At 56.1% G+C, this 24,352-nt stretch overlaps 1 protein-coding gene across 9 annotated transcripts; it reads left to right on the forward strand.

Annotated features, from left to right (window-relative positions):
* Window positions 1-907: 907 nt before the first annotated feature.
* On the forward strand, window positions 908-24,109 carry BAHD1 (bromo adjacent homology domain containing 1). 9 transcript variants are annotated; one of them, XM_055316710.1, is made up of 9 exons: window positions 1,169-1,267; window positions 6,780-6,871; window positions 8,811-8,863; window positions 17,547-18,989; window positions 20,753-21,129; window positions 22,103-22,262; window positions 22,661-22,737; window positions 23,349-23,449; window positions 23,878-24,108. In XM_055316710.1, the coding sequence occupies exons 3-9, from the start codon at window positions 8,857-8,859 to the stop codon at window positions 24,065-24,067; spliced, it is 2,355 nt and encodes a 784-aa protein (XP_055172685.1). In that variant the 5' UTR covers window positions 1,169-1,267; window positions 6,780-6,871; window positions 8,811-8,856; the 3' UTR covers window positions 24,068-24,108. The 9 variants fall into 9 exon arrangements, with proteins under 9 accessions (XP_055172688.1, XP_055172684.1, XP_055172685.1 ...); XM_055316711.1 differs by having other exon boundaries at window positions 8,811-8,851; window positions 23,878-24,107; XM_055316713.1 differs by lacking the exons at window positions 1,169-1,267; window positions 6,780-6,871; window positions 8,811-8,863 and adding an exon at window positions 908-1,052.
* The last annotated feature ends 243 nt before the right edge of the window (window positions 24,110-24,352 follow it).

The following is a 24,352-nucleotide window of genomic DNA, read 5'->3' on the forward strand; positions in this document are numbered from 1 at the left end:
CTGCCAGAATGGCATGGCTCAGCTCCAGCCAGCACTGCTGCTGTTACCCTCTACCACCCATCTCTGATGAGGGGTGGGACACATCAGCCCACGAGGCCGACTAGGACAGCGAGAAGGGACATTTTGGGAGGTGGGGATAGGACTGGCCTGGTGGTGGCAGGGGAACTGCTAGGAATCTTTGTCCTGGGAAGCTCAGGGAGGGAAGGAACCTTTTAGTGTCCTACTTTTATAGGTTTGGGGAATTTGCTTTCCCTAAGGGTAGGAGGTAGGAGAAGTAAGGGCACTTGTCCTAGGAGAAGCTGGCCCTTTGAGAAGTTTCCATGCCACACGGTCTTAGCTTTCAGCTTTCATTCACACACTTCCCCTGTGGGGTGACCAGGTTCTTTAAACGTGTTTCCAAACACAGCTTGGACTGTCTGGGCCCCCTTGACAGCTCTGGAGGCAGATGGGGAAACCATCTTTTAGACTTCTATTTTCCCCCCCGCCACAGAGGCTAGCAGCCCTGATCGTCTTAAAGGCTGCCTTTCTGAGTGCTGACGGCTAGGCAGCATGTGTGGTGCAGGAGGAGCCCCTCAGCCACACCGGGAGGCTGGCTTTCTCTACCCGCTCAAACAGCCTCAGCACTCAGCACTCAGGGTGCTTCTCTCTGCCAGAGGCAGTCCTCGGCCCAGCCCCTCCCCGGGCTGCTCCCAGCGCTCTGGTGACTTGACACTACCCTTTTTTGCTGCTGCTCCTTTTACCTCCCAAAGCTCCCCTCCCCCGCCTGAATTGGGAATGAGGCTTTGTTCTGGGGTGGACTCAGCATTTCTCAAGAACCTACTATGTGCACAGCCAGTGCTTATTGAAGTGAAGCCCTCTGCCGACTGAGGCGACACAAGCTGCCCAAGACGCGGCCCCTTCCCGCACCTCCCAGGGACCTCCCACACCTCCGTGTGACCTCAGCCCGTTGTGCCCACCCACCCCGCTGACCCCGCGAGCGTGCTTGGGCTTGGAAAGGCACGTCTGTGGGTGTGAGACGGAGCCACAGCATTCGGTGACTCGGAGGAAGCCAGGTAAGTGTCCACGCTTGGTCCCATCCTGGCTTGGGGACGCCAGGGAGGGAGTCCAGCCGGGGCTGTCAGGCTGCCCGCCCCTTCCCCCCTCCCCCGGAGAGCTCAGACGTTGCCCGCGGTGGTGGAAGAGGGTGTGTGGGTGTCAAGGACTCACAGACCAGGCTCTGCTGTCAGCTGGGAATGGATGAGGGTTCCACACTCTGCTTCGGAGAAAGGTGAATTAGGGGCTGGAGTGGGGGGCGGTAGGTGAAGGGGAGAAAGAGGAAAAAGAGATGCGGGTGAGGGGTTACCGAGCTAGGACCGACCTTGCTTGAAAGGAAAGGAGACGTGGCAGGCAGGGAAGTCGGAAAGATGAGGCAAGGGCGGGAGGGGCTTCTCAGCAGTCGGGGCCCTTTCGCTGGAGTCTGGGGCCCTTTCTGCAGGAAAGGGGGGTTGTCCTCGCTTGATTTTTTTCGGCTGGTCTTCCCGAGGCTTTGCCCTGGAGGCAGCAGCCGCTGGCGAGGGTGGGGTGTTTCTCGGCCCGCAGTTTTCTACAGTGGGTGCTAAGGAGGAGAAGGGGGAAAGGGGATGTGGAGGGGTGACGGCCAGGGCGGGGGCGATATAAAATTTCTCGGGGGGGGGTAGCAGCTGGGGGATAGGGGCTCCAGGGTCGGGTCACCATGGGATATCGGCTCGGGCTCTGCAACCGAAGAGAAAATCCAAGAAGCCGGCAAAGAAAACCACCCCCCGCCACCACCCTTGGCACCGTACCCCTCCCCCCAGGCCCCACCACTCCCCGCACCGCCTCCCCCGGCCGCCTCGTGCTGCCCCCTGCGTTGGGACGACCGACCCACGGTTCTGATTGGTCAGAGACCGGGAGGGGGAGCCGAGGGCCGGATTGGCTGGCGGGGCCAGCGCAGGGCGGGGCGGCTGATTGGCGGAGCTGGCCGAGGGGCGCGCCGCTGATTGGCTGGGGACGAGGAAGCAGGAAGGAGGGCGGCGGAGGCTCCGCTCTCGGGGAGTTTGTGGGGGAACCGCGAGCGGCGTAGCGGATCCCGGAGCCCGGCCCCCGCCGCCCGCCCGTCCGGCTGCCTGCCCCGCCCGTCCGGCCCCCGCCGTCCGCCCGCCCCGGCCAGGCGCTCCCGCCCCCCCGACGGCCCCGCCCGGCCGCGGCCCCCGCTCCGCCCGCCCGGCCCCGGCCCCCAGGAGGAGGCGCTGACGCAGCAGCGTGGAGCCCGGGAATTGAGCGCCCCCGGGGGGTTCCAGCCGCCGGATTCCAGCCCGGCCGGGGCCTGCGGGCGCCCAGAGCCGCGCCGTCCGCGCCGCTGTCCGGGTGAGCTAGGGGCCGGGGTCGAGGAGGGGGGGCGGAAAGGGACGAGCAGGCGTGAGGGAGCGAGCAAGGGAGGCGGACGAGTGGAGGGGAGAGGACCGGCCGCCCGTCAGCGCGCCCCACCGAGCGCGCCGCGCCGCCGCCCCCGCCAGCCCGGGAAGGGACGGACGGACGGACGACGCGAAGCAGGTGCGGCCGCTCGCTTGCTCGCGCCGCCTCCCTCCCCCGGGTCCGGCGCCACGGTCCCGCCATCGGGGAGCGCAGCGCGCCTCGAGGTGACAGCCCCCGGGGGCCGCTCGCCTCTTAGGCTGGGGGCGGGGTGGGTGGCGGCCGCAGGGTGGCAGCTCGGCCGGGCGGCGGCGGCGCGGCGTCCCGGGCCGCGGAGGGCGGGAGGACGCCGGTCGTTTCCTCGCTGCGGTGGAGCGGGCTCGCCTCCGAATGCGCGGGCGGCAAGGCCCCCGCCCCCCTCCCGCCGCGCCCCCTCCCCCATCCCGGTCCCCGAGGCAAGGGGCCGCGGCCGGGGGCGGCGCCGCGGGATCGCCCGCCCAGGGTGGGGGGCGCCCTCCCGCGCTGGGAGCTGACCGGTGGTTGCTGATGGGGGGCTGGGGCCGGGGGCCACACTGGGGCCGGGGGTAGTGCAGACCCGACCCTATCGGCCTGGGAGGAAGGGAGGCGCGGAAGACGGAAGGTAACCGGTTCGAGAAGCGAGTGTGGGCCGCGGGAGGCCCGGCGGAGACCGTGCGGAGCGGCGGCCGAGTCCGAGGTGGGGCGGGGGGATCGAAGTTGTCAGACCGCCTCCAAGTGACAGCGGGACCCCGTGTTCGCGGCCCGGCCTGGTCTGGCCCTGCTCGCCTCTCCGCCTCTCCGCCGGGGCCGGGGGCCAGGTCAGGTCGGGCCCGAGGGGCCCGCTCCGCGGTGTAGCGCCGGACAAAGGCGGCGCCTGAGCGGGCGCAGGTGGTGGCGTCGGGGAGGGGAGCAGGTCCGAGCCACCCACCCCGAGGGGCGGGCGGCAGGGCCGGACTCTGCCCCAGGGATTGCGGGGGGCCAGGGTGCCCGCCGGGAGAAGCTGCGGCAGTGGTTCACGGCTCCAGCCGCGCATCGCCTGCGGGTTCTGGGAAGAGTGGGGTCGACCCGGCTGGAGCAGAGGGGCAGAGGTGGGGTTGTGCACACGGTGGGCCTGGCCGGTGGCTACCGGGTTAGGCAACAGTCTGGTGAGACACTCTAGAGCCTGCTAGGAATGAGGAGTTTCAGCAAGCAGAGTGTGCCCATGGACAGAGGATTAGTCCCACCTGGGACATCTAGCCGCCCATTGTCGACAGTCTCAAGAGGGCAGAAGACTGGTGGGATTTGGGTGACTAGAAGATGCCCCCTAAAACGTGCCCCAGCAACCCATCCACAACTGTTTTCAGCACTTTTCTTTAGCCAAGAAGGTACTCACAAAGGGTAATGAGAAGCTGGAGTTTATAAACCCAGGCAGGAATTTAATGATTAAATGAAAAGGTTCTCGGTCTTTTTCCTTTGTGCCATCTGAGATACTTTTTCCTATCACCCTCTCTACTCCCGTGTCTTCTGAAAAAAAGGAGAAAAGGGCCCTAGAGGGAGCACATGTCCTGGAGGGACACAGCTGTCCTTGGCTAGCTAGAGGACACTTGGGAACCGGAGGCGTAAGCTCTTGAGTGCCTGTCCCCACCAGTGATGGGTTCTAAGCTGGATGCTGTTTTCCATTTGTCAAAACCCACTCAGAACTCTCTGGGCGCCTCATGGGACCCTATACCTATTTGAAGAGTTGGGATCGCAAAGACCGGGAGACTGAGACTGTTTCCAATGTTGACTTTTGCCAAGATTCTGGGTTCAAGTCCCACCTCCGGTAGCTGTTTGGTTGGTTAGGAGCTGCTCCTGGCTGGGGTTGGCTGTAATCCCACCCTGGGAAAGCTACGTATTAGCCTTGCTTAGTAAGGGCGTGGAGTTAATTCGCTGCCACACACCCCCCCACCCCCTCCTCAGAAGGGTCTAGACCCCAGCCTGGGTGGAGTTGAGGCTTGTGGGAAAGGGAGGTATTATCTCATGCAGGAGACTAACGTTTGTTCTGAGAGGATTTAATTGTATGTCTAAGATTCAGAGAATGATGAAGAATTTCAGGGCCTTCTTGCCTCCTTTAGGGCTACACAGTATGTGATTTCTTTTGGAGGCAGTCAGAAGGAGGTGACCTGGTGAGCACTGGAGTATAAGGGGGAATTGCCAGAACAGTGTTGCCCACCTTGACAGGCTCTTCGTCTGTTCAGGTGCTTGGGAGGGTTTGCTCTGGAGAGTTTACTTCATTGAAGAGTTGGTCTGGTTTTCCCATCTCCTTCCTTTCTGTTGCTCTGCCGTCCCCAAGGCAGGCCTGTGTTGTCCTGGCCGCCTTTTCCCTCCTGCTTCCTCTGGCCCTTCTGATCTAGTCTGTACACAGCTGCTGGATCATTCTTCCTAAAGCACTCCGTCTCCTGTGTCATTCTCTTGTCCACACACTTTCTGTGGTTCTTTTCTTCCTGCAGTCTGACCCTAGACAGATCCCCCACGGTTCTCCTCTAGCCATGCAGGCTTTCCCCCAGCCACCCCAGGTACAATTACCTCCCCGCATCTTTGCTTTTGCTGGTTTCTCCCATTGTCCCTAGTGAGGTGCCTTTTGCCTTCCTCTCTTCCCACCTGAATCCTAGTTGTCATTGTTTTGCTGTCACTCAGGCCACTCCAGGGCAACACTGCTTGCCTCTGAGATTGTCTGTACTTTTTATCATGATGTCTTCTTTTTTTCTTTTTTTTTTTTTTCGGATTTTATTTATTTGACAGAGAGTAAGCACGAGCAGGGTGAGCAGCGGGCGAGCAGGGTGAGCAGCGGGCAGAGAGAGAGGGAGAAACAGGTCCCCCCCGCTCAGTGAGATGCGGGGCTCCATCCCAAGACCCTAGAATCATGACCTGAGCTGAAGGCAGATGCTTAACTAACAGTTTCCCAGGCACCTCAACATGGTGTCTTCTTGAGTGGTTTTATAGGTTGGAAGTTTCTTAAAGGCAGGGACAGTATGAGTGTTAAACCTGTGTGTTGGGTGTGGGGGGGAGAATATTTTAGGACTTCTGGTATATTGCTCGGCATGTTGTTTTTGTAGAATGAATAAATGCAGTTGGCTGATTGGGAACAGGGGAAACCTTCCCTTCTTCCAAAGAAATGCTCAGTATGGAGTCCTTGGTGGTTTCCAACCTTTTCTGTCAAAGGCATATAGATAGGGCATGTTTGGGGTGCCTTAGTGTGGGGAACAAATAAAACTTAGCTGTTGTTTCTGACATTCTGGCTGGTGGAGAGTCTGTCCTGTGGATTGCTCATATGACACCATATAGACGTGAATCGGAAAAGGGCTGTAATCCTGTTTTCTTCCTACCCCACCAGGCCATTCTCTCCACCCGACTTTGCTGCTCTTATGCAATTTTCCTTGTTGTCCATGCTAAATGAATCCATATGTTTGATCTCTTCTCAATCCTGGGTGTAAATGAGGGAGAAAACATGGTTTTGAGAACAGAAAAAAAAGATTCCTGGGTCTGGCCCTTGGACCGGACTTTTCTGACTGGCGTTGGAAGAGGTGTTTATCGCTGACATCAGAGGCACTATCAGCCCCACGCTGGACCCATCAGAAGGGAAAGTCATGATCCCAGCTCTCTTGGAACTTCCGTTTTTGTTTACCATCAAACCTTGGACCATGAGGGAAATGGGAAAGAGAACTGGTGACTGGTTTGAGTCTAGACAGTGAAAAAAATAAATTCTGCATCCATCCCCTTTCCCCCAAACCTCCCTTTTGTGCCCCAGTTTGATGATTAATGGGCCAGCATTTCCCTTCCAAGCGGGAAGGCCACCCCTCACAGTTGCCATGGCAATGCAGACCGCTCCCGTCAATTAAAAAAAATCCCTACTACTTCTCCCTCCTTGCTTCTACCGAAGCAGGAGACTGGCTACCTCCGAATGCATCTCCTGGGCTCTCTCCTCAGCTGCGCAGGCTGTTTTGCTGTGCGTCCTAGAACACAGTCCTTCAACATAGTTCTTCCTCTTTTCCTGGGTTTGCCTGAGTTTCATTACCCTGAGCCAGTCGTGCTCTTTTTGGATCCAACAGCCCCTGGAACCCATCTGTGAAGCAGCAGAGAAAATGACTGTTTTATTCATATGTAATGTAGAAGGAGCCCTCATCTTTTTTTTGGGGGGGGGGTTGTTAAAAAATCCTCTCCATACCTCTTCTCTCTGTGGTACGCAGAGGTTTAAGTTGGGGATGGTTTTGACATCCACAAAGTTTCGGTAACCCTGGAAGGAATTCAGCCTCCCAGTACACGTACTTCACATTGAAGTTGTATGGAGATTTTCAGTTTATTGATTTTCATCTCTCCCCACCTCTCTCTCCCAGAATTCGGGTGGCCTTGTGTGTTTTCATTTTATCTGTCCTTATTCCTCTTGGCCTTGCTTCAGCAACATCTGGCCTCAGCGCCCTGTCGCAAGGTGAGTCATTAAAGAAAAAAAAATCTTAAGGGAGAAAAAGTCTCTGGAGTTGAGAGGTAGCCTGTGTTGAACTAAGGCTGCCAGCTGAAGCTGCTGGGTTTATGGAGCATTATATGAACAGCCCCAACATTAAAGGGCCTCCTTTTTATGAATGGGTTGTGAAGAATGTAAATAAAGCAGCATCTCTCAATGGGGAAGCATTTTACATAAGCAGTGCTACCCTGGCCCAAGTATTTATGGGAATTTGCTAGCACAGTCTGGCAAGACTCACTTCTTTGTGAACTTGCCATTATACTGGAGACTTTGGAGGGACAAGAGAGTGCTTCCACAATTGAGGGCAGCCCCATCACTCCTGCTCCGGGGGGGTCCATGGCCTTGACTCGATGGGCCGGCTCATGGCTAGAGTGCTTGTTAACTTTGAAAAAGACAGAAGATCCAGAGATGGTTCAAGAGCTCATGAAAATTAGAAACCCAACCTCCTGATGCCCTGGGCCCTGACATTCTGCAGCTCCTCACCCTCTGGGCTGTGTCAACCTCCCCAGGTCAGGGGTCCAGGGAGATCCTGGCGGATGAAATCCTGCCTGGTTTTATGGGAGGCACCTAACTGGAATAAAATGGGCCGGTTTGAATTTCAGCTCCTTTATGTTTCCCCTGCCCACGTCCTGGTACTACCACTAATGAGCAGTAAACCGGCTAATGGGAGGAGGAGGCCTGCTCCGAGTCAGCTGGCTGGACAAGCCCCCTCAGCTGCACTGAGCGCTCCAGTCTCCCCCTCGGCTTTGCCCAGCTGAGCTGAGCTCTGCAGCAGCAGGCCCTGGGCTTCCAGTGGGGAGGGTGGGGGATTGGTTCCTTGTGCCTTGCCCTAGGTGATGTGCTGTAGAAGCTCAGGACCAGAGGACTGTGGGTTTGGTGAGCAGGCCTCGGGATGGAGTCATATCCAGGACTTTGTATTGTGTTCTGGGAAGGATTTTCGTCCAGATTCCATTTTTCCCAGTGGGAAACACCTGCAGAGAATGGTTGGTTATCCACCTGACTCCAGGTCCTACAAAAACACAAAAACGTTGTCCTTGAGATCCTTGGCAGGCCTGATCCACCAGGAATAAAAGAATGGGTTTGTGTCGGAGGTTTTCTGAGATTTGAAATGGGAATTTTTTCCAAGGCACCGTGACCAAGTTACCTGAACGGAAAAATGATAAATGATTAGTTAACAGGATCAATGCCAGGCAGGAACTTGGTGTCTACTTCTTTTTTTCTCATTTCCTCTTCTTTTCCAGTGGATTTGGGGGTGGCAAGGTGCTTTGACCCCACTGCCCTTGGTTATGGTGGTAGGTAGGACCTTAAGGTATGCTTCCGCCTTTTGTGACCCCAGGATCTCACCTGGAGTGGTGAGGGCCGCTCCTCCTTCCTTTCCATCTCTGCTGCCTGTTTGCTGTCCCCCCTCACCATGGGGCTCTCAGTTTCCTGCCTTCAGAGGAGAGGAGTGGCGCCCACTTGGGCCCTTCTTCCAGCAGAAACCTCCCTAAGATGGGGTAGGGGGAGGGAGGGAGATTCAGTTTCTTAATCACATTCCCACCTGGCCACAGGTGAATTATTAGGGTTTGGAGGATTTTTGCAGAAATCATGGGAAAGGTGTTAGGGTACTGTTTCATGCCAGAAGGGAAGATGGAGTCACATTCCTACCAGAGTCAGAGCTGGCAGGCCCTCCTCAAGCGAGGGGTGTCTCCTGCCCTGTGCCCAGAGGGCTTCACACAGATTGGACAAAATGTAGAAAAGAATTATAAAGTGGGTTAAATGATTAAAAGAGATGATCTTCAGAGAAAACTGAAAGGACTTAGATTTACTCAGCCCGAAGAGAGGTAGCCATGGGGCAGTTAATACATCTTTGAATGTTAAGGTGGCTGTTCGGAGTGTGCTGACCAAATTTTAATCTTTATTGCAGTTTCGGGCAGGAGGAAGATGTCATCTGGTTCAAGAGATGTGGTGAGATGCGGGGTAGGGGAGTCTATAGCCTTCTCTTTTGGATTTATTGTGAAAACCAAGACAACATATCTTCGAAGCCTTTACCCCTTTCCAGGATATGAAATGGGTTTTTCTCCAAAGCACATGTGCAAGTTGATTGGGGCCTTGGGCAGACTTTGCTGTAGGAACAATTTGTAAAATTATATGTATGTTCTCTGGCCGGCCCACCGATGCCATTTAATTGGAGTACAGCTTCAGTTCCTTTGTGGCAAAAAAATCAGGAAAAATGAATAAGATGTTAATACCAATAATTAAAACAACACAGAAAAGCGAAATGGTCTGTGCAAGTTGATCTGGAATGTTAGTCTGTGAGCCGGCAGCTGTCCCGTGTTGCAGAGGGGGTGTGGGCTTTGGGAGTGACACCAGATGTCCTGCCTCTGCTGTCCACAGCACAGGAGGGTGGCCAAGTTCTTTTACCCCTCCGTACCTGTTTCTCCTCATTGGGAGGAGATGGTAACAACCCCCTGGTGAGGCTATTGCGAGGATAAATGAGAGTGAATGTTATGCGTTCAGGGTGGTGCTGGGCACGCAGTGAGTGCTTGACAAACATTAGCCATCCTGTCAGACTAGAAGCCTCTGTGGTGAATCAGGAATTCCCTACCCTGCACACTTAAGAGATTCGGAGACTGATAATGCTAACTCTGGTTCTTTGCTGCTGAGTTTGCCTGAATATCCCTGACGTTCGTCTTGATACCAGTGTGCCTCTAAGTACCGCCCTTGCTTGCTTAATGCTTTGGGTTAAGAAGTGGAATATTTTCCTGAGATACAGCTGGGCAAGTTGGGGGAGTGAGAGAAGAGGATGGTAGTGGAAGAGGGTTGTGTTATGTAAATAGGAGAGATTTCCCCAAAGTAGCCCTATTGAACTGTTGATTACACTGAAGAGGCCACGTGGGCTCCTGGGAGTAGGGGAGCATGGGGGGGGGGGTGTCAGAGTTCCCAAGTGATGCCATCAGTCCGGAGTAGAAATGTTAAATGGGGTGGAGCAGGTGGGCAACCAGATCTTTGTTCATTCAACAAGCTCTTATTAAGCCCTGCGGGTGAGATTTCGTGGTAAGGCCGGCAGAGCCCACCTGTCCCCATGGAGTTTGCATCCTAATGAGGGTGGCACTAATCACTTAGTTAATTAGTTACCTATAAGGTATTTGTGTTAGGTCTCAGGAACTCTTGGAGGGTTTGCCTTGTGGTTCTGTTAGCTTTGGGAAGGGCTGGTCTTGGGTCTTGTTCCTAGTAGCTGGCTCATTCAGGAGGTTAGCACTCTGTTGGGGAGTAGGAGGGCAGGGCTCCCAGGTTGGCCCGGCCAGCCAGTTACCTCTGTTCAGGACGAGAGATAGCACGTCCAGTCTTGGTGGACCATCTTAGAAATCCAAGTTGTTGGTTCCCGGAGTGTCCCAGTGATTGAACGAACACCTGTGCTTTGCCCTTCTGAGTAGGTGCCTGGAGCAGGCTGGGGAGCTCTTGTCTTTTTTGAAAATTGTATATCAAAAGCATGACATTTTCTCTTGGTTTTGCTGAGGGCCTATTGCTGGGCTTTGGGGTGCCCCAGCTCGATTGCTGTGTTATTTCTCCCACACCGTTAACTGCCCAGAGCAGATGAGTCCTGCTTCAGGTATAGATCTGCTTCTCGCCCAATCTGGGCCCTGTAGGGTCTGGGTGGGGTAGGTCTGAGGGAGACCTAGCCTGGAATCCTCTTGTCCCTCCGGCTGGAGTGAGCCTCCACAGAACCAAGGAAGGAGAGTCTGGGAACGGTTGCACTTATCTCCTGCCTCAGGACTTGGACATTTTTTTTTTAAGATTTTATTTATTTATTCATGAGAGACACACACAGAGGCAGAGACATAAGCAGAGGGAGAAGCAGGCTCCTCACAGGGAGCTGGATGTGGGATCGATCCTGGGCTGCCTTGAGCCAAAGACAGATGCTCAACCGCTGAACCACCCAGGTGTCCCAGGACTTGGACTCTTTGTTCCTTCTTCCTACATCTAAACATTTATGAAGCAAAGTTCTTGGCCCTCAGCTGTGTCTGAGAGAAGAGCTGGCTCACGTCTGCCCTCTGAAATTGCTGTGGAGCCGCAGTGCTCCATACCAGGCTCTGGACAGGACACCCTGTTAGAGTCTGTGTCACATTGTCTCGGCCTCCTTCCTACCCATCCAAGCTCCAGTTTCTTAGTCTGTTTTAAGTTTTTTTCAGCATTTGGCCTAATACTTGACATATTGGAGGAGGGAGGAGGATGAGCTTCTGTTGAACACCTCTTGTTACCCCGGGTATTCTGCTAGGCACTTAGGCACTTTGCACACGTTCTCGTTTAACTTGATCCTCACGACAACCCAGCTGTGTAGACGAGGATACCAAGGCTCAGAGCAGTTCAAGCTGTTAACCAGGCCCACTTAGGATTAGCAGTAGCACCAAGTGGCTTCTAGCCCCAGCAGGTCTCACATCTGCTGTGTCAGGCTGCGGTGAGAGGGCAGCAAATGTTGGCTGAATGAGCAAGGTCACAGGAGATGCTGTGTGCCTGGCAGTGAGCAGCAGGTGCTCTGGCTTAGCCGACCACCACTGGTAGATTCAGGTCTCCCTGGTGCACCGGGGCTGGGTGGGAGGACAAGGCCAGGGAAGGCAGATGACCTGGGGTAGCCACATGTGCCTTAAAGGAAACCCTCCGGAGACTACTTTTGCATTGCATGCGATTCCCTTCTAATTTATCAGGTTAGATTTTCTCAAAGCAGAGCACCATGATGTAACACAGTGCCTCTGCCCGCTGTCCTAGCTCAGTGGTCCACATGTGTATGCTGACTTCTAGATCGTAGGGGTACACCTTCTCTCTGTCAGCCCCTACCTGCAGGGGCACTGGCAGTTTCTAGGGAGGAGATTCCACTAGCTCTACTGTTACCTATATTCCTGTACTGAATTGCAATTCTCGTATAAAATTGGAGAGTCCGTTCATAGTTGGACTCAAAACTCCCCTACCTCCCCACTGAGATTTGTATTCTTTTACTGTTACAAGAGGCAGGGTGTCTGGCTTTGTGTCTGAAGCCAGAAGAAAGTAGGGGTTCTGGATATTTGGGTGCAGCTCTGGGCCTGTGTGGCCCTCCTGCCAGGATGGTCAGAGTAGACAGGTATAGCCAGGACGGGGTCCGGGTGCCGGGCTGGGTTGGCCAAGGTCCCAGACCCAAGGTGAGGTGGGTGTGAACCTTTGCTGCACAGCTGCTCTGGGCTACTGGGAGCCTTTGGTGTGAAGTGTGAGTAGCAGGTGGTCTGACAGGCCATTGATAGGCTTGGTGCCTTCCAGGGTGGACCCAGCTCCTCAGATGGCCACCAGACCCGAAGGCAATCTATATAACAAGCTGTTTCCAGACAGATCAAGCCAGTTCCCTCTGGTGGGGTGGGTGCTTCCTGCCCAAGTGTCGCAGGATCCCAGCCTGACTGCACAGTGAGTCGGGTGCCCGCAGCAGATGGGGCTGAATAGGCATGGGGGGGGGTATGGGGGGGCCAGCGGCCCAGGCCACCGCTTTCTCTTCGGGTCAGCACCTGGGGGGCTTGGGTGCTCTGCTCTCTCTGGGTGCTCGTATGAAGCAGCAGTCAGATGGCAGGAGCTGGCAAATACTCGCCACCTGGCCGCATCCCCTGGGCCTTTCACCATCCACTTGAGTATTTCCCAGAGGCCTAGAGCCTTGTTAGGGTTTGCTGGGACAGTTTCTGCCCCTGTCTCCTCACTGCTGTAAGCAATGAATCCCCCACAGCTCCCCCCACCCAGTGTCTCCATCTTTCTCTGGGGTTGACACTTGGGTCTTTGGCAGAATGGAAGCAGAGCAGAGTTCAGGTGCAGGCTGGGTTTTCAGATTTCTCACGGCCTCGATAGCTTCGGCTCCTGGTGTGGGGAACTCCCCAAACCAAGGGCAGACTGCTCTCTGTCCGTGGGTCCGGAAGGCGGGGTTGGGGGATACGCTGGCCTGCCTGCTTCCTACCCCACTGGGCTCCTGCACAGAGACTAATGTCATCCTCACCACTACCCTTAAGGTTCCTTCTGATGTATCCATTTTATTATTTATTTTTTAAAAAAGATTTTATTTATTTATTCATGAGAGACCCAGAGAGAGAGAGGCAGAGACACAAGCAGAGGGAGAAGCAGGCTCCATGCAGGGAGCTTGACATAGGACCTGATCCCGGGTCTCCAGGGACCCTAGGCTGAAGGCGGTGCTAAACCTCTGAGCCAGCCCGGCACCCCTGATGTATCCATTTTAGATGAGGAATCTGAAGTTCAGGGAAGTAAAGTAAGTTGCTTACCAGGGGCAGAGCTGGCATGCAAATCGAGGTCTGCCTCCCTTGAAGGTTTGCTCCTTTCCAGTTTATCAGCCATTGGGGATTCAAGAGATACCAGCGTGACCGAACCTGGATTTATCCTGAGTTTTGGCAGCTTCACTTGTTTCTTCATGAAGTAATACCAACTGCATTTAAATGAACAGGAGCCTGCCTTTGTGCTCTTGCTGCATTTCTTCTCTTATAGGAGATTTAAGAAACTCAGTGCTCATGAAAACCTGTTATTCCTTTGGGGGAGGTTATGCCAAGAGAGAGTGCAAAGGAAGGCAGTGCTTAACTCAGTATCAATTGTGTGACTTTGGGTATAATTTGGAGGGAGGTGGCTTGGGTCAGGGCACTTGTGGACCCTCACCCAGGTGACCACCTAGCCTGCTTTTGCCTAAGACCCCCCCCCCCCGAACACTTTCCTCCTGTGAAAAATAAATAACCCCAAAAGCCTGAAAAGCAGAACTTAAAGCGCAATGGGTAAGAGAGGTTTCAGGAAGGGTAGTGGGGCAGAGTCCTGGGTCCTGACTGGGTGTACCGCCTACAGCTGAGTAAGGTGTGTGTGTGGGGGGGCGGGGGGACTGTTGCCCATGACTTCCTGTCCTGGGCCAGGCCATCTCTGCTGGCAGGAGTGATCTGGGCTTGACCTGCTGGTTTTCCCTGCAGTGGTGCCTGCAGCCCACACTCCCCGGGCCTCTGACTCTCCCTTGCACAACAGCACCTTGAGTGTGCTTTGAGAGAGAGAGGGGGGGGGGGGGGCATGAGGCCGCTGCAGCTGAAGGGCAAAAGCCAAGTCCTCCCTCCCTTTCTGCTTCTGTGAGGAGGACTCCTAGCCCTGGACAGATATGAGTTTGGGGTATTGACAATTTGGCTGCGCCTTTGATGGCCTGTTTACTGTCTTTAAGGTACACTTTGTGATTTTGGTTTCAACCTGTGGTTTGCTAGGTCTTTGGCATGGAGGACACTGGCCACTCTCCTTCATGGCAGCTGGCTGTTCTCTGATCAAAGCTGGGGACAGTCAGACTGGTTTTCTTCAGTAGTGCTAGCTTGACACAGTCTAGGTGAGCAATAATATGCCCTGGGGAGGCCCTCCTAGGAACCTTCTCTCAAGGGGACCTAGACTATCTATGCCTGGGAGGACAAGGCTACCTGAAGAGAAGGGTGGTGCTGAGAGAGCCCAGGGACCCTTGTCTCTTGGCAGTGGTCGGAAGTTCTTGGTCTAGCTGGTGGGTGGGGATGGAACAGCAGGAGGATTGGCAGAGCTGAAAGGGGAGCCACACGTCCTGCTTTCCCAGGCTTTTCTGCCCCCCCTAGAGCTGGGCCACCCCTGCAGGTTAGAGGGGAGCCCCCTCCACCCAGCCCCACCCCAGGGAAAAGCTGCAGCTGAAGTTCTCACAAGTCCGGCTTCAAAGCATGACTCATACCCGCTCTCCTCAGATGGGAGTGCAGCGAGGCAGGCAGCAGACCCCAGCCTCTCCTCAGGATGGTGAGTGACATTGCTGCCTTAGGCACCACATGAAAGCTAAGAGTTCTTTTGCTGGTGACAAGGGATTTGGTGGATTCAAGGGAAACTAGCAGGAGGCTCTTATGCTTGATTTGGAAATGTGACTTGCACCCTGTGATTTAGAGGCTTCCTGGGATCGAGGACAGTAGGTGTCTCTGAGGGACTGCAGAGCTGAATGGGAGGTGACAGGATAAGACACCATAAGGAACATATCCCTGAGTTCTGGGGACAGGCTCCCCTCCCAACCTCTCCCTTCTAGGATCTTCTGACTGTTGGGGCGGGGGCGAGTATCTCAGGGTCTACCCTTGTAGCTGGTCCACCAGCAGACTCGGGGTGGGGGGCAGTGATGACGATGACGACGGGACCATCGGGACAGGCCAGCCATCTCTTCGCTAAGAGCTCTTTTGCTTGCCAGGCTTGTGGGCACCTTCCTGAGCTCACTCTTTCCCATCTGGCCCCTCCTTGCTCCGTACTTGGTATCCATGTCCTTAAAGGCCATAAGCCCAGGTGACCTCAGCCTTGGCCCCCAGCCATTCCCAGGCCTGACTCCTCTGGTAACTTGGGTCCTGTTGAGTGGCTTCTGTGCTCGCTCAGCTGTGAGGTCTGTGCCGGAATCCTGAATCCTCTGTCTCCGACTCCAGGCCCTTCGGGGGTCGGGGAGGGCTGGGCCTCAACTTTCCTAGGAGATGCAGATGTGCCTTTTGTTGGGGCTTCTCCAGCACAGGGGTGCCCTGCGTTTGAGAAGGGGGTCTGTGGATTGCAAGCAGCCAGGATGCTTTGGAGAGTGAGAGGAGGCATCGCTAATAAGCCTGCTGAGCTACCAGGGTTGGGGTAGCCACCCTGATTGGAAGCAGAGGGGGTGTTAGGGAGCCTGGCAGACTCCTGGGGTTCTTTAGGACCCTCCCGGCTGTGCTTCGGCTTGGGGGGGGGGATGGGTTTGCTTCCTGGGCCTCTGTCTCGCCCCAGCCTGCTCTCTGGGCTGCAGCAGGGCCCCGCACGTGGTCAGAGCAACGCCTGGCACGCTGCCTCCCTTTTCCAGTTTTCCGAGTCCTTTCTGGGCCTGACACCCACGATGCCCTCAGCCTGGTTTTCTGAGCACTCTTTCTCAACTAGTACAGCATGTGTGTGGAGAGAAGGTACCCAGTGACCCCAGCCACTGGCGCAAGGCCACGGGAGCTAGCTGGGGAGGGCTCAGGAATGCCTGGGAGCCTTCAGGCTTGGGGCTTTCAGGGTTAAATCCTGGCCCAGCGGGGACTGCTCCCAGCCTCTCAGGGAGAGGGAGGATGAATAACAATAGCGGTGGGGAAATCTCACTGGAAAGCCTGGGCCTGCGGGGTGGGGAGGGGTTGCAGGGTGCCTGGGAGGGCAGAGCCTTGTCTGGCACCTTATTTGGCAGCACCTTGCTTTGGGTTGGGGAGTGAACAGCTCGGTTGGTCGTCCCTGACCACTGACACCTCCACCCCCACCCCCAACCCCGCCAGTTCTTCACTGCCTTGCCCATGCCAGCCTCCAGGACACAGCACAGCTCTGGCCTCTCATTCGGGAAGGGGCCTACGCTGCCCCAGGTATGTTGGGGGCAGGGGAGTATTTGCCGAGCAAAGTGAGGGGATGCCACTTTGCCGGTCTGGTCATGGGCATTTTCTCTCCAGGGTTTTGGGCTTTCTGCCGCTCCCACCCCTGACCCTGTCCTCCTCTCTTCCTGGCATCTCTTGCCTACCAGGAGGGAGACCAGAGAAATAGGGCAGGACTAGTAAGGCAGCCCCAGTCTGGTTTGTTGGTTTGCCTCAAGTTAGTTCTTCTCTTTAATACTTGATTTCCCTAACTCATAGAGGCTGAGGGGGGGTGTCATGTGTGTTGTCATGTGGGGCTCCTACCCAGGAATGCTCACCCTTGCCTTAGGGACATCCTTCTCTAGGCACAGACACAGATTGGGCCGCCCTTCCCCAGGATCTGAACCAAAGTGGGGCTGGCTCGTGGGGCTGCCTGAGACCTCTCCTGACCATGGACTCCTCAAAGCCAGGCCTTCCGTTCAGGGGACTTTTTCAGCAAGATCCCGGTTATGGCCATCCTGCTCTACATGCCTGGGGGGTGTCCCCACCGGCTGGACTTTGCTTTCCTCCACAGCCCAGCAGGCAGGTTCCTCACCTTAGCTCCTGTCCATGTCCTTATCTTCCTGTGGCCAATTTCAGAAGCCCCAAGGTGGGGGAAGGTTTGGTAATATTTTTGAAGGAACAGATGGGCTCCCACACCCAAGCCCCGTCCTGGCTTAATGTCTTTCAGAGCCTCTTGCTTTTTTTTTTTTTTTTTTAAGGTTTTATTTATTTATTTATGAGAAAAACCAGGCAGACACAGGCAGAGGGATAAGCATGCTCCCTGTGGGGAGCTTGATGTGGGACTTGATCCCAGGACCCCGGGATCATGACCTGAGCTGAAGGCAGATGCTCAACCACTGAGCCACCAAGGTGCCCCTCAGAGCCTTTTCCTGACCTGCGATAAGTAGTGGGACAAGGACAAGTAGAGAGAACTGACAGCTTTGCCCCCAGTGCCTTCTGTCTTCTGACCCTGGAGTCTGCAGCCTTCCATAGGCACTAGAAGGGCTTACTTAGTTCAAAGCAGGACCCTAGGCTAAAAAGAAGAGTGGGCAGCCAGTCCTCGCACAGCTGTTGGTAGACTGACCCCACTGAACCTTTGCACTCTGGAAGAGGGGTCTTGGGAGAATCCAGGCTGTGGATGGGATGAGGCAAGGCCAAAGTGACTGAAGGGGGCGGCGGTGACAGTGGATGGGCTGCAGAAGAGCAGAGAGCAGGCAGGGCAGGTCACGGTGGGCTTCTCTCATTGCCTGCCTTCTGCCCCGCAGATTGGAAGTACTCCATGACACACACACGGAGGAAGTCCCTTCCCATGCTGAGTTCGGGCCCCACTGGCCGCCGGGAGCCCCTGCAGATGGAAGGAAGCAATATGGAGCAGGGGGCAGAGAGTGTGGAAGCAGGCATGCCCGAGAGCCCAGGACACCTCACAGGGCGCCGCAAGAACTACCCGCTGCGGAAGCGCCCCCTGGTACCCGAGAAGCCCAAGGCCTGCAAAGTGCTGCTGACCCGCCTGGAGAATGTGGCTGGCCCACGGAGTGCAGATGAGGCTGATGAGCTGCCCCCTGACCTGCCCAAGTCCCCGAGCCCAGCCCCATCTGGTGAGGACACTGGCCTTACCCAGCCCCGCAAGAGGCGCCTGGCCTCCCTCAATGCAGAGGCCCTCAATAACCTGCTGCTGGAGCGGGAGGATGCCAGCAGCCTGGTGGGCACCCGTCGCAGTCGGGGCGACCCTCATCGCAGCCGGGACCGTGACCGAGCCGCTGGGGGCTGGTCCTCCTCCAAGAAACGGCCCCGGCTAGGGGACCTTGGAGGAGGAAGTCGGGACCTGTCCCCAGAGCCAGCACCTGATGATGGTGCCCGTCGAGACGGTGACCCAGCGCCCAAGAGACTGGCCAGCCTGAATGCAGCTGCCTTCCTGAAGCTGAGCCAGGAGCGGGAGCTACCCTTGAGGCCACCTCGTGCCCACCCAGAAGCAGATGGGCGTTCTGCAGAACCACCAGCGCTGAGGGCTCCGAGGCCAAAGTGGGCTAATAATAAGGTCCATGGCAAGAACTATCCCAAGGCCCGGCAGGGGCCTGGCTCTGGGGAGGCGGTGGGCCCACTTGGCTGGCAGAGGCACCCTGAGGAGCCATGGCCATCTGCCACCCCTCGTGGGCCAGCCAGCCAGCCACCTTACCAGCCACTGAGCAAGGCTCTGGAAAGCCCCTTAGGGCTCCGCCCCCACCTGCCCCTGCTGATGGGTGGGCAGGCAGCCTTGAAGCCAGAGCCTGGGCGCCCAGGCGAGGAGTCACCTGCCCCCAAGCAGGAACTGCACCAGCCTTCTTTCCCTGCACCCCAGCTGTCCCCGCTGCCGATGCCTGGCAACCCTGCCCACTACAGTGGCCTGTGTGGTCGGCCTGAGCTCACTGCACTGGGCAGCTTCTACGTGTACTGCAGCCAAGACGGGCTGCAGTGTGGAGGCTATGCCCCCTGCCCCATGCTTCCCGAGGGCAAGTTGTCCTCAGTGGCTGCACCTAACGAGGGGCTCCTCTTGGCACCAAGCTCAGTGCCTGCAGGCACCCCTTTCCAGCACCCTCCCTGGGGCTCTCGCTACTGCTCTAGCGAGGACACTGGAGTGAATGGATACAGCATCTGTGAAATGTTGCCCCCATCTCTTACCCACATTGGCACTACCTGTGGCGGCTGCCCCTACAAAATGCCTTTTGCAGCAGGTAAATGTTCCTAGGTGTGGGATCTCCCAGGGAGTCAGCTGTGGTGTCCCAGGAGGCTGGGCCATGGATTGGGGTGGGGTTCCTTGAGGTCTAGCTACTATGTGGGAGGTAGGGGGCTCCAAGAAGGGAGGACTCCCCCTGGTTTCATGCTCCAAGCCCGTGTCCAGCTCTTAACTCTGCTCTGTCTCCACCATGTATGGAGATTTCTTGGCCTGGCACTTAGGTAACATTGTGACAGTGGCCGGGGCAGGGGAACCACCCCTCCCTCCCCATCGGGATACCCATTCTCATATTCTTGAGTAGCAAGTTAGATATTGAAAATAGGGCTTTTGCCAAGTTACTCCTATAATCCTCTGCCTTCCTGAAGGAGAGCTAGAATTCTGCTTTCCAGGAGCCCATTCCATCTGCACTCTGGCATAGTTCAGTGGTCATGGGAAGGGTGGCGGGTACCAGGCCCTGTAGGTGGTGCCAGCTGCAGTAGGACTGCTTCACCCTCCCCATACATGCTTTGAAAGAGAGGTAGTACCCAGATGTAGCATCATCTGCTAGGGGCAAACAGTGGGCACACACTAAGAACAGAGAGTACCCTGGCACAGACAGGATGCTAACAGGGCCTGTGGCTTTGGTGTCTACCTTCCTAGCAAGGCGCAGACACCTGAGAGGCTTGCACTGCAGCCCATGAGACACCCCCATGATGATCTCTTCCCCCTAAACTGTTAGGAGTGTCCTCTCATGCCTCTCCAGCCTCCATCCCTGGTGCCTGGGTAGAAGTGAGGTGATCAGAGCCATCCTGTCTGGCAGGTCTGCCCTGCTGCTGATGAAGTGAGAGGCTAGGCCTTACCAGCCCTCTCCCTGCCACCACCACCCCACAACCCTCCTTGTAGGGGTCTATAAAACAACTTTATAGACCAGTTGACTCTGGCCAGACTGGTTGTTTCAGGTTTGGGCATGAGTTGGAGCTCTAAGAAATGAGATCAGGCTTTTGCTTGGGCTTTTCCTTCTTTTTTGTACCACTCTCCCACATCTAGACACCTAATCCAGAGGACCCAAGACCCTAACCCCTTGCCCTGGAACACCAGTAAGCACCATGTGCCAGGTATTATTCTGAGTGCTTTACATATGAGAGGCCACATGGCATGTAATTGAGTACAGATTCTGGAGCCAGACTGCCTGGAGTGAAGTGTTCTCCCCCACTTCCTTAGACACGTGACCATGGGATAAGCCGGTAACTGTGTCTCGGTTTTCTTGATTACAGAATGGTGGTAATGGTACTTACCATATAGGGTTGATGTAGGGATGAAATGAGTTAATACATTGATAAAAACATCTAGGACACCCTATGTGCTATTTGCCTCTCCTCCTATTGCAAGGCCCTAGGAGGCAGCGTGACTTGCCTGAGGTCACACAGCCAGTGAGTGGCAGGTCTGGGATCCATATCATGGGCTGACTCTGGCTCCCCTTGCTCCTAAGCATTGTGGAAGCCCTGGAGAAGAAAGTCAGAGCTAGAGACACTGTTCCCGTTACCTCCCCTTCTTTCAGGCTAGAAGGGGGAGATGGAGAGGGCTGTGGCCAGTCTCCAGGGTCAAGAAACACCCCTAGCCAGTCAAACTGACAATCCACCTTAAAGGCCTCTGACTCCACTTGCTCAGGGACCTTTGGGTTGACACTTAGAATTAAGACAGGAGTGGGCTCTGAAAGTGGGGGGCCCAGCGGGGTTACTGCTTGTCCTTACCTGCCCTAATCCCCTCTCTCCTTTTTCCCAGAAGGCTGCAGGTCCCTAGGCCAGCTGGAATTTCCTCTCCCAGAAGCTGGCCACCCTGCCTCACCTGCCCACCCCCTCCTGGGATGCCCTGTGCCCAGCGTGCCACCTGCAGCAGAGCCCGTCCCCCATCTTCAGACACCGACCTCGGAGCCCCAGACCGTAGCCCGCGCATGCCCTCAGAGCGCCAAGCCTCCTAGCGGCTCCAAGTCCGGTCTGCGCACAGGCTCCAGCTGTAGGCACACCGCGAGGAGCAAGGCCGCCTGCAGGCCCAGCCACCCCAAGCAGCCGCGTGTCCAGCGCCCACGCCGCCGTCGCCGTCGCCGCACTAATGGCTGGGTGCCCGTCGGTGCTGCATGTGAGAAGGCGGTCTATGTCTTGGTGAGTGCTAGCTCTTAGCTGATGGGAGAAGGGAGGGATGGCAGTGGGGACATGGGACTTGCTGTGAGGGAATCCCAGGAACCCTTGGCTCTAGCCTGAGAGGTGACAAGGGGTCCCGCTCACTTAGACTCCGGGAACTGATCGTGCTGGCCCAGTCTGCTCCCCCAGCTCCCGCTGCCGATCCTGTATCGCGTGTCTCGGGGAGGGGAGGGGTACACAGTCTGTCACACCTGCTGACCCCCATCTCTGTCGGTGACCCTCAGGGAAGCCATCTGAAGTGTCTTTATTCCTCCTCCCCGATCATACGGTCTCTTGTTCTAGATTATAAAATGGTGGGCTTTCATGAAGGTTTTTTGGATAAGCATGTATAGGGAAAATTGGGATAGGCAGAGAAAATGAGCGATACAGGAACCTCTGGGTTGATGAAACAAGTATCGACTAAACTTTATCAAGCACTTCTAAGGTGCTTTCGTCCTCACTTCTGCCCTGTGAGGTGCATATCCCATGTTCTATACTCATTTCACAGATGGGGAAACTGAGGCATAGTAGTAGATTAAGTAATTTGCCCAGGGCCGTACCACTTAGCAGTGGAGGTTTAAGGGTCAAATGCAAACTGCCCCAATAGGAAGTTTGAGAACCTTCTAGATGCTGGGGCTTGGAGCAAGAGAACCGGCTGTTGGGGTCTGGTGGTCACTGCACAGCCCCAGGGGCTTTAGGCCACTTTCCCACCTGTATTCCGATTTTTTTTGTCCTTTCTCCAACCATGGGGAGTTCCCGTTCCTATCCTGCCCCTGAAAGCCAGGATGAAGGAGAAGAGGCCACAATGGAAACTACTTTTGCAATTTCCCATCCTCAGTAGTTCAGCTACCCTGAGGAGAGCAAAGAGAGAATGTCTTTTGCTCCCTCCTTCCTTCCTCCCCTCCTCACTCTGAACCTGGCCCCCATCAGCCTGTCTGCATCATTGGTTTGTTAGGATGAACCAGAACCAGCCATCCGAAAGAGCTACCAGGCGGTGGAGCGGCATGGAGAGACGATCCGAGTCCGGGACACCGTCCTCCTCAAGTCAGGCCCACGAAAGACGTCCACACCTTATGTGGCCAAGATCTCTGCCCTCTGGGAGAACCCTGAATCAGGTACCCCCTGCCCAGAGTCTGACCTGGCACTAGTCTCTTCCTGCTGTTGGCACAGAGTCTGCTTTCCACTCAGCCGGCATCTGTCTACTGCTTAGGGCTGCAGATGGCCCTGTGGTTTGGGTTGGATCAGCTCTTTAACCTTTCCAGCCACCAGGACCTGGGCACCTGTCCTCCTACCTCACCTGTCAGTACCTTTTCCCCTTTCTGCCTCCATACCTGAGAGCATTCCAGACTCCGGCTTGGTCTGAGGCAGGGGATGTGAGTGTCTGGAGCCTGGAGGATTGGCCCAAGTATGGAAGTTGGATGATACTCAACGGCAGGTAGCCCAGCCTTCCTGCCTGTCTAAGTAACTCTGAGGTCGCCAGCTCAAGCCTTGACTGCTTCTCTTGTTGCCCTAGGAGAACTGATGATGAGCCTCTTGTGGTATTACAGACCAGAGCACTTACAGGGAGGCCGCAGTCCCAGCATGCACGAGGTGAGTTGCCTGGCAAGTGTGTCCAGGAGAGAGAAGTGGTGGCCCCAAGAACATGGTTTGGAGAAGCAGCCATGGGCAGTCAAGTCATAGTCATCTCAGATGCCACAGACCAGCCTGGGTCTTAGCCGATTTTCCCAGCACTGCCCCAATTTATGTTTCAAAGGGAATAGTAACCTTTTTCTTAAAAGGAGGGAGGAGAGAAAAGACTCCGGGCGCCCGTGGGCACTCTATCAAGCAGTGTGTTAGGAGAGGTAGTATCATCCGGTGTGGTCACTCCGTCCCCAGCCGGGGCTCCCTTTTACTTTGTTTCCCTTGCTGGGCTTTCCGTCTCCTCAGGAGATGGGCACCAGTTCCGCTCTCCTCCCCTGGCATGGGTTGCTGGAGCAGGCCCTTGGCTTTTCCCAAGTAGTATGGGACTGGGCGGGGTGTCCTGGGGTGGGCACTGGGTGAGGAGCAGATAGGCTGAAATTCCTGGGATACTCCCTGGCTTTCTGGGCACTAGCTGGAGTTCTCTCAGGTCAGGAGTCCCAGCAGAAGAGCTAATGTCTGCCTTGCTTCTGGAGTTATGTGCTGCCAGCCCTGATACCAACGTTCTCCTCTCTTTCCTTGAGCCTTTGCAGAATGAAGTCTTTGCGTCAAGACATCAGGACCAGAACAGTGTGGCTTGCATTGAGGAGAAGTGCTACGTGCTGACCTTTGCTGAGTACTGCAGGTGGGTGGTGCCCTGCGCCTCTGGCTAGCCTCTCCCCTTAGACTCCCCAGGGCTGTTTAGGGGCTGCTTGAGATTCCCAAAAGGATCTCATTCGCAGGGCCTGACCTCCCAGAGCATTCTTCCTCACTGCCGCCTTTCACTGTTCTAATGTTTGTAGGAGAATGAATTGTCCCTCCTCTGAAGCAGAGAGGTTGGGGCAGCGTTTGGGGGTGGTCACGGTATGGATCTCAGAGAACCTTCGAGGAGAATCATTAGGTGTGGGGAGGGAGGTCCCAGCAGACGTGCTCCCCCAGGACAGGTGTGGAGGCAGCAGCAGCCCCCGTAGGGGTGGGAGGGGATGCCTCAGCGCTCTGGGCAGGGTAGGGAAGGAATTGATCTTCCTGCAAAGCTGCCTGTGGTAAAAACAGCAAATGGTGTTGTCACTGCAGATTCTGTGCCATGGCCAAGCGCCGAGGCGAGGGCCTCCCGAGCCGAAAGACAGCACTGGTGCCCCCCTCTGCAGACTACTCTACTCCGCCACACCGCACGGTGCCCGAGGACACGGACCCTGAGCTGGTGTTTCTTTGCCGCCATGTCTATGACTTCCGCCATGGCCGCATCCTCAAGAACCCTCAGTAGCCTCCTCAGGCCCGCCCGGGGGCGGGGGAGGGGGGGTTTGGGGCAGGGGTACTGCTTGAAGCACAGCACTTGGTTAAGGGGCCACAGGGGTTGAGGCTGCTGGCCTGTGGTTCTCTTGGGGGGAGGGCAGGGACCCCTCTGGGGACTGGGCCCCTGGGGAGGGAAGGGGAGGCCAGGGTATAAGGAAAGTGTCGCAGCGCTCAGCTTGGCCTGGGTGCCTCTCTCTGGTGGCCCTGGTGGAGACTTGAAGAAGCAGTCTTCCCTGAGGCTGGGCCTAGCCTGAGG

Source organism: Nyctereutes procyonoides, unplaced genomic scaffold (genome assembly GCF_905146905.1).
Source record: "Nyctereutes procyonoides isolate TBG_1078 unplaced genomic scaffold, NYPRO_anot_genome, whole genome shotgun sequence".
NCBI lineage: Eukaryota > Metazoa > Chordata > Mammalia > Carnivora > Canidae > Nyctereutes > Nyctereutes procyonoides.

Excerpts from the sequence above, each read along its gene's own strand:
- BAHD1 (XM_055316705.1), top strand. The coding sequence starts at position 14,599 with ATGACTCATACCCGCTCTCCTCAGATGGGAGTGCAGCGAGGCAGGCAG. Across the intron at positions 22,263-22,660 it reads CTGGGAGAACCCTGAATCAG|GAGAACTGATGATGAGCCTC; the intron begins GTACCCCCTGCC and ends TTGTTGCCCTAG. Across the intron at positions 23,450-23,877 it reads ACCTTTGCTGAGTACTGCAG|ATTCTGTGCCATGGCCAAGC; the intron begins GTGGGTGGTGCC and ends TTGTCACTGCAG.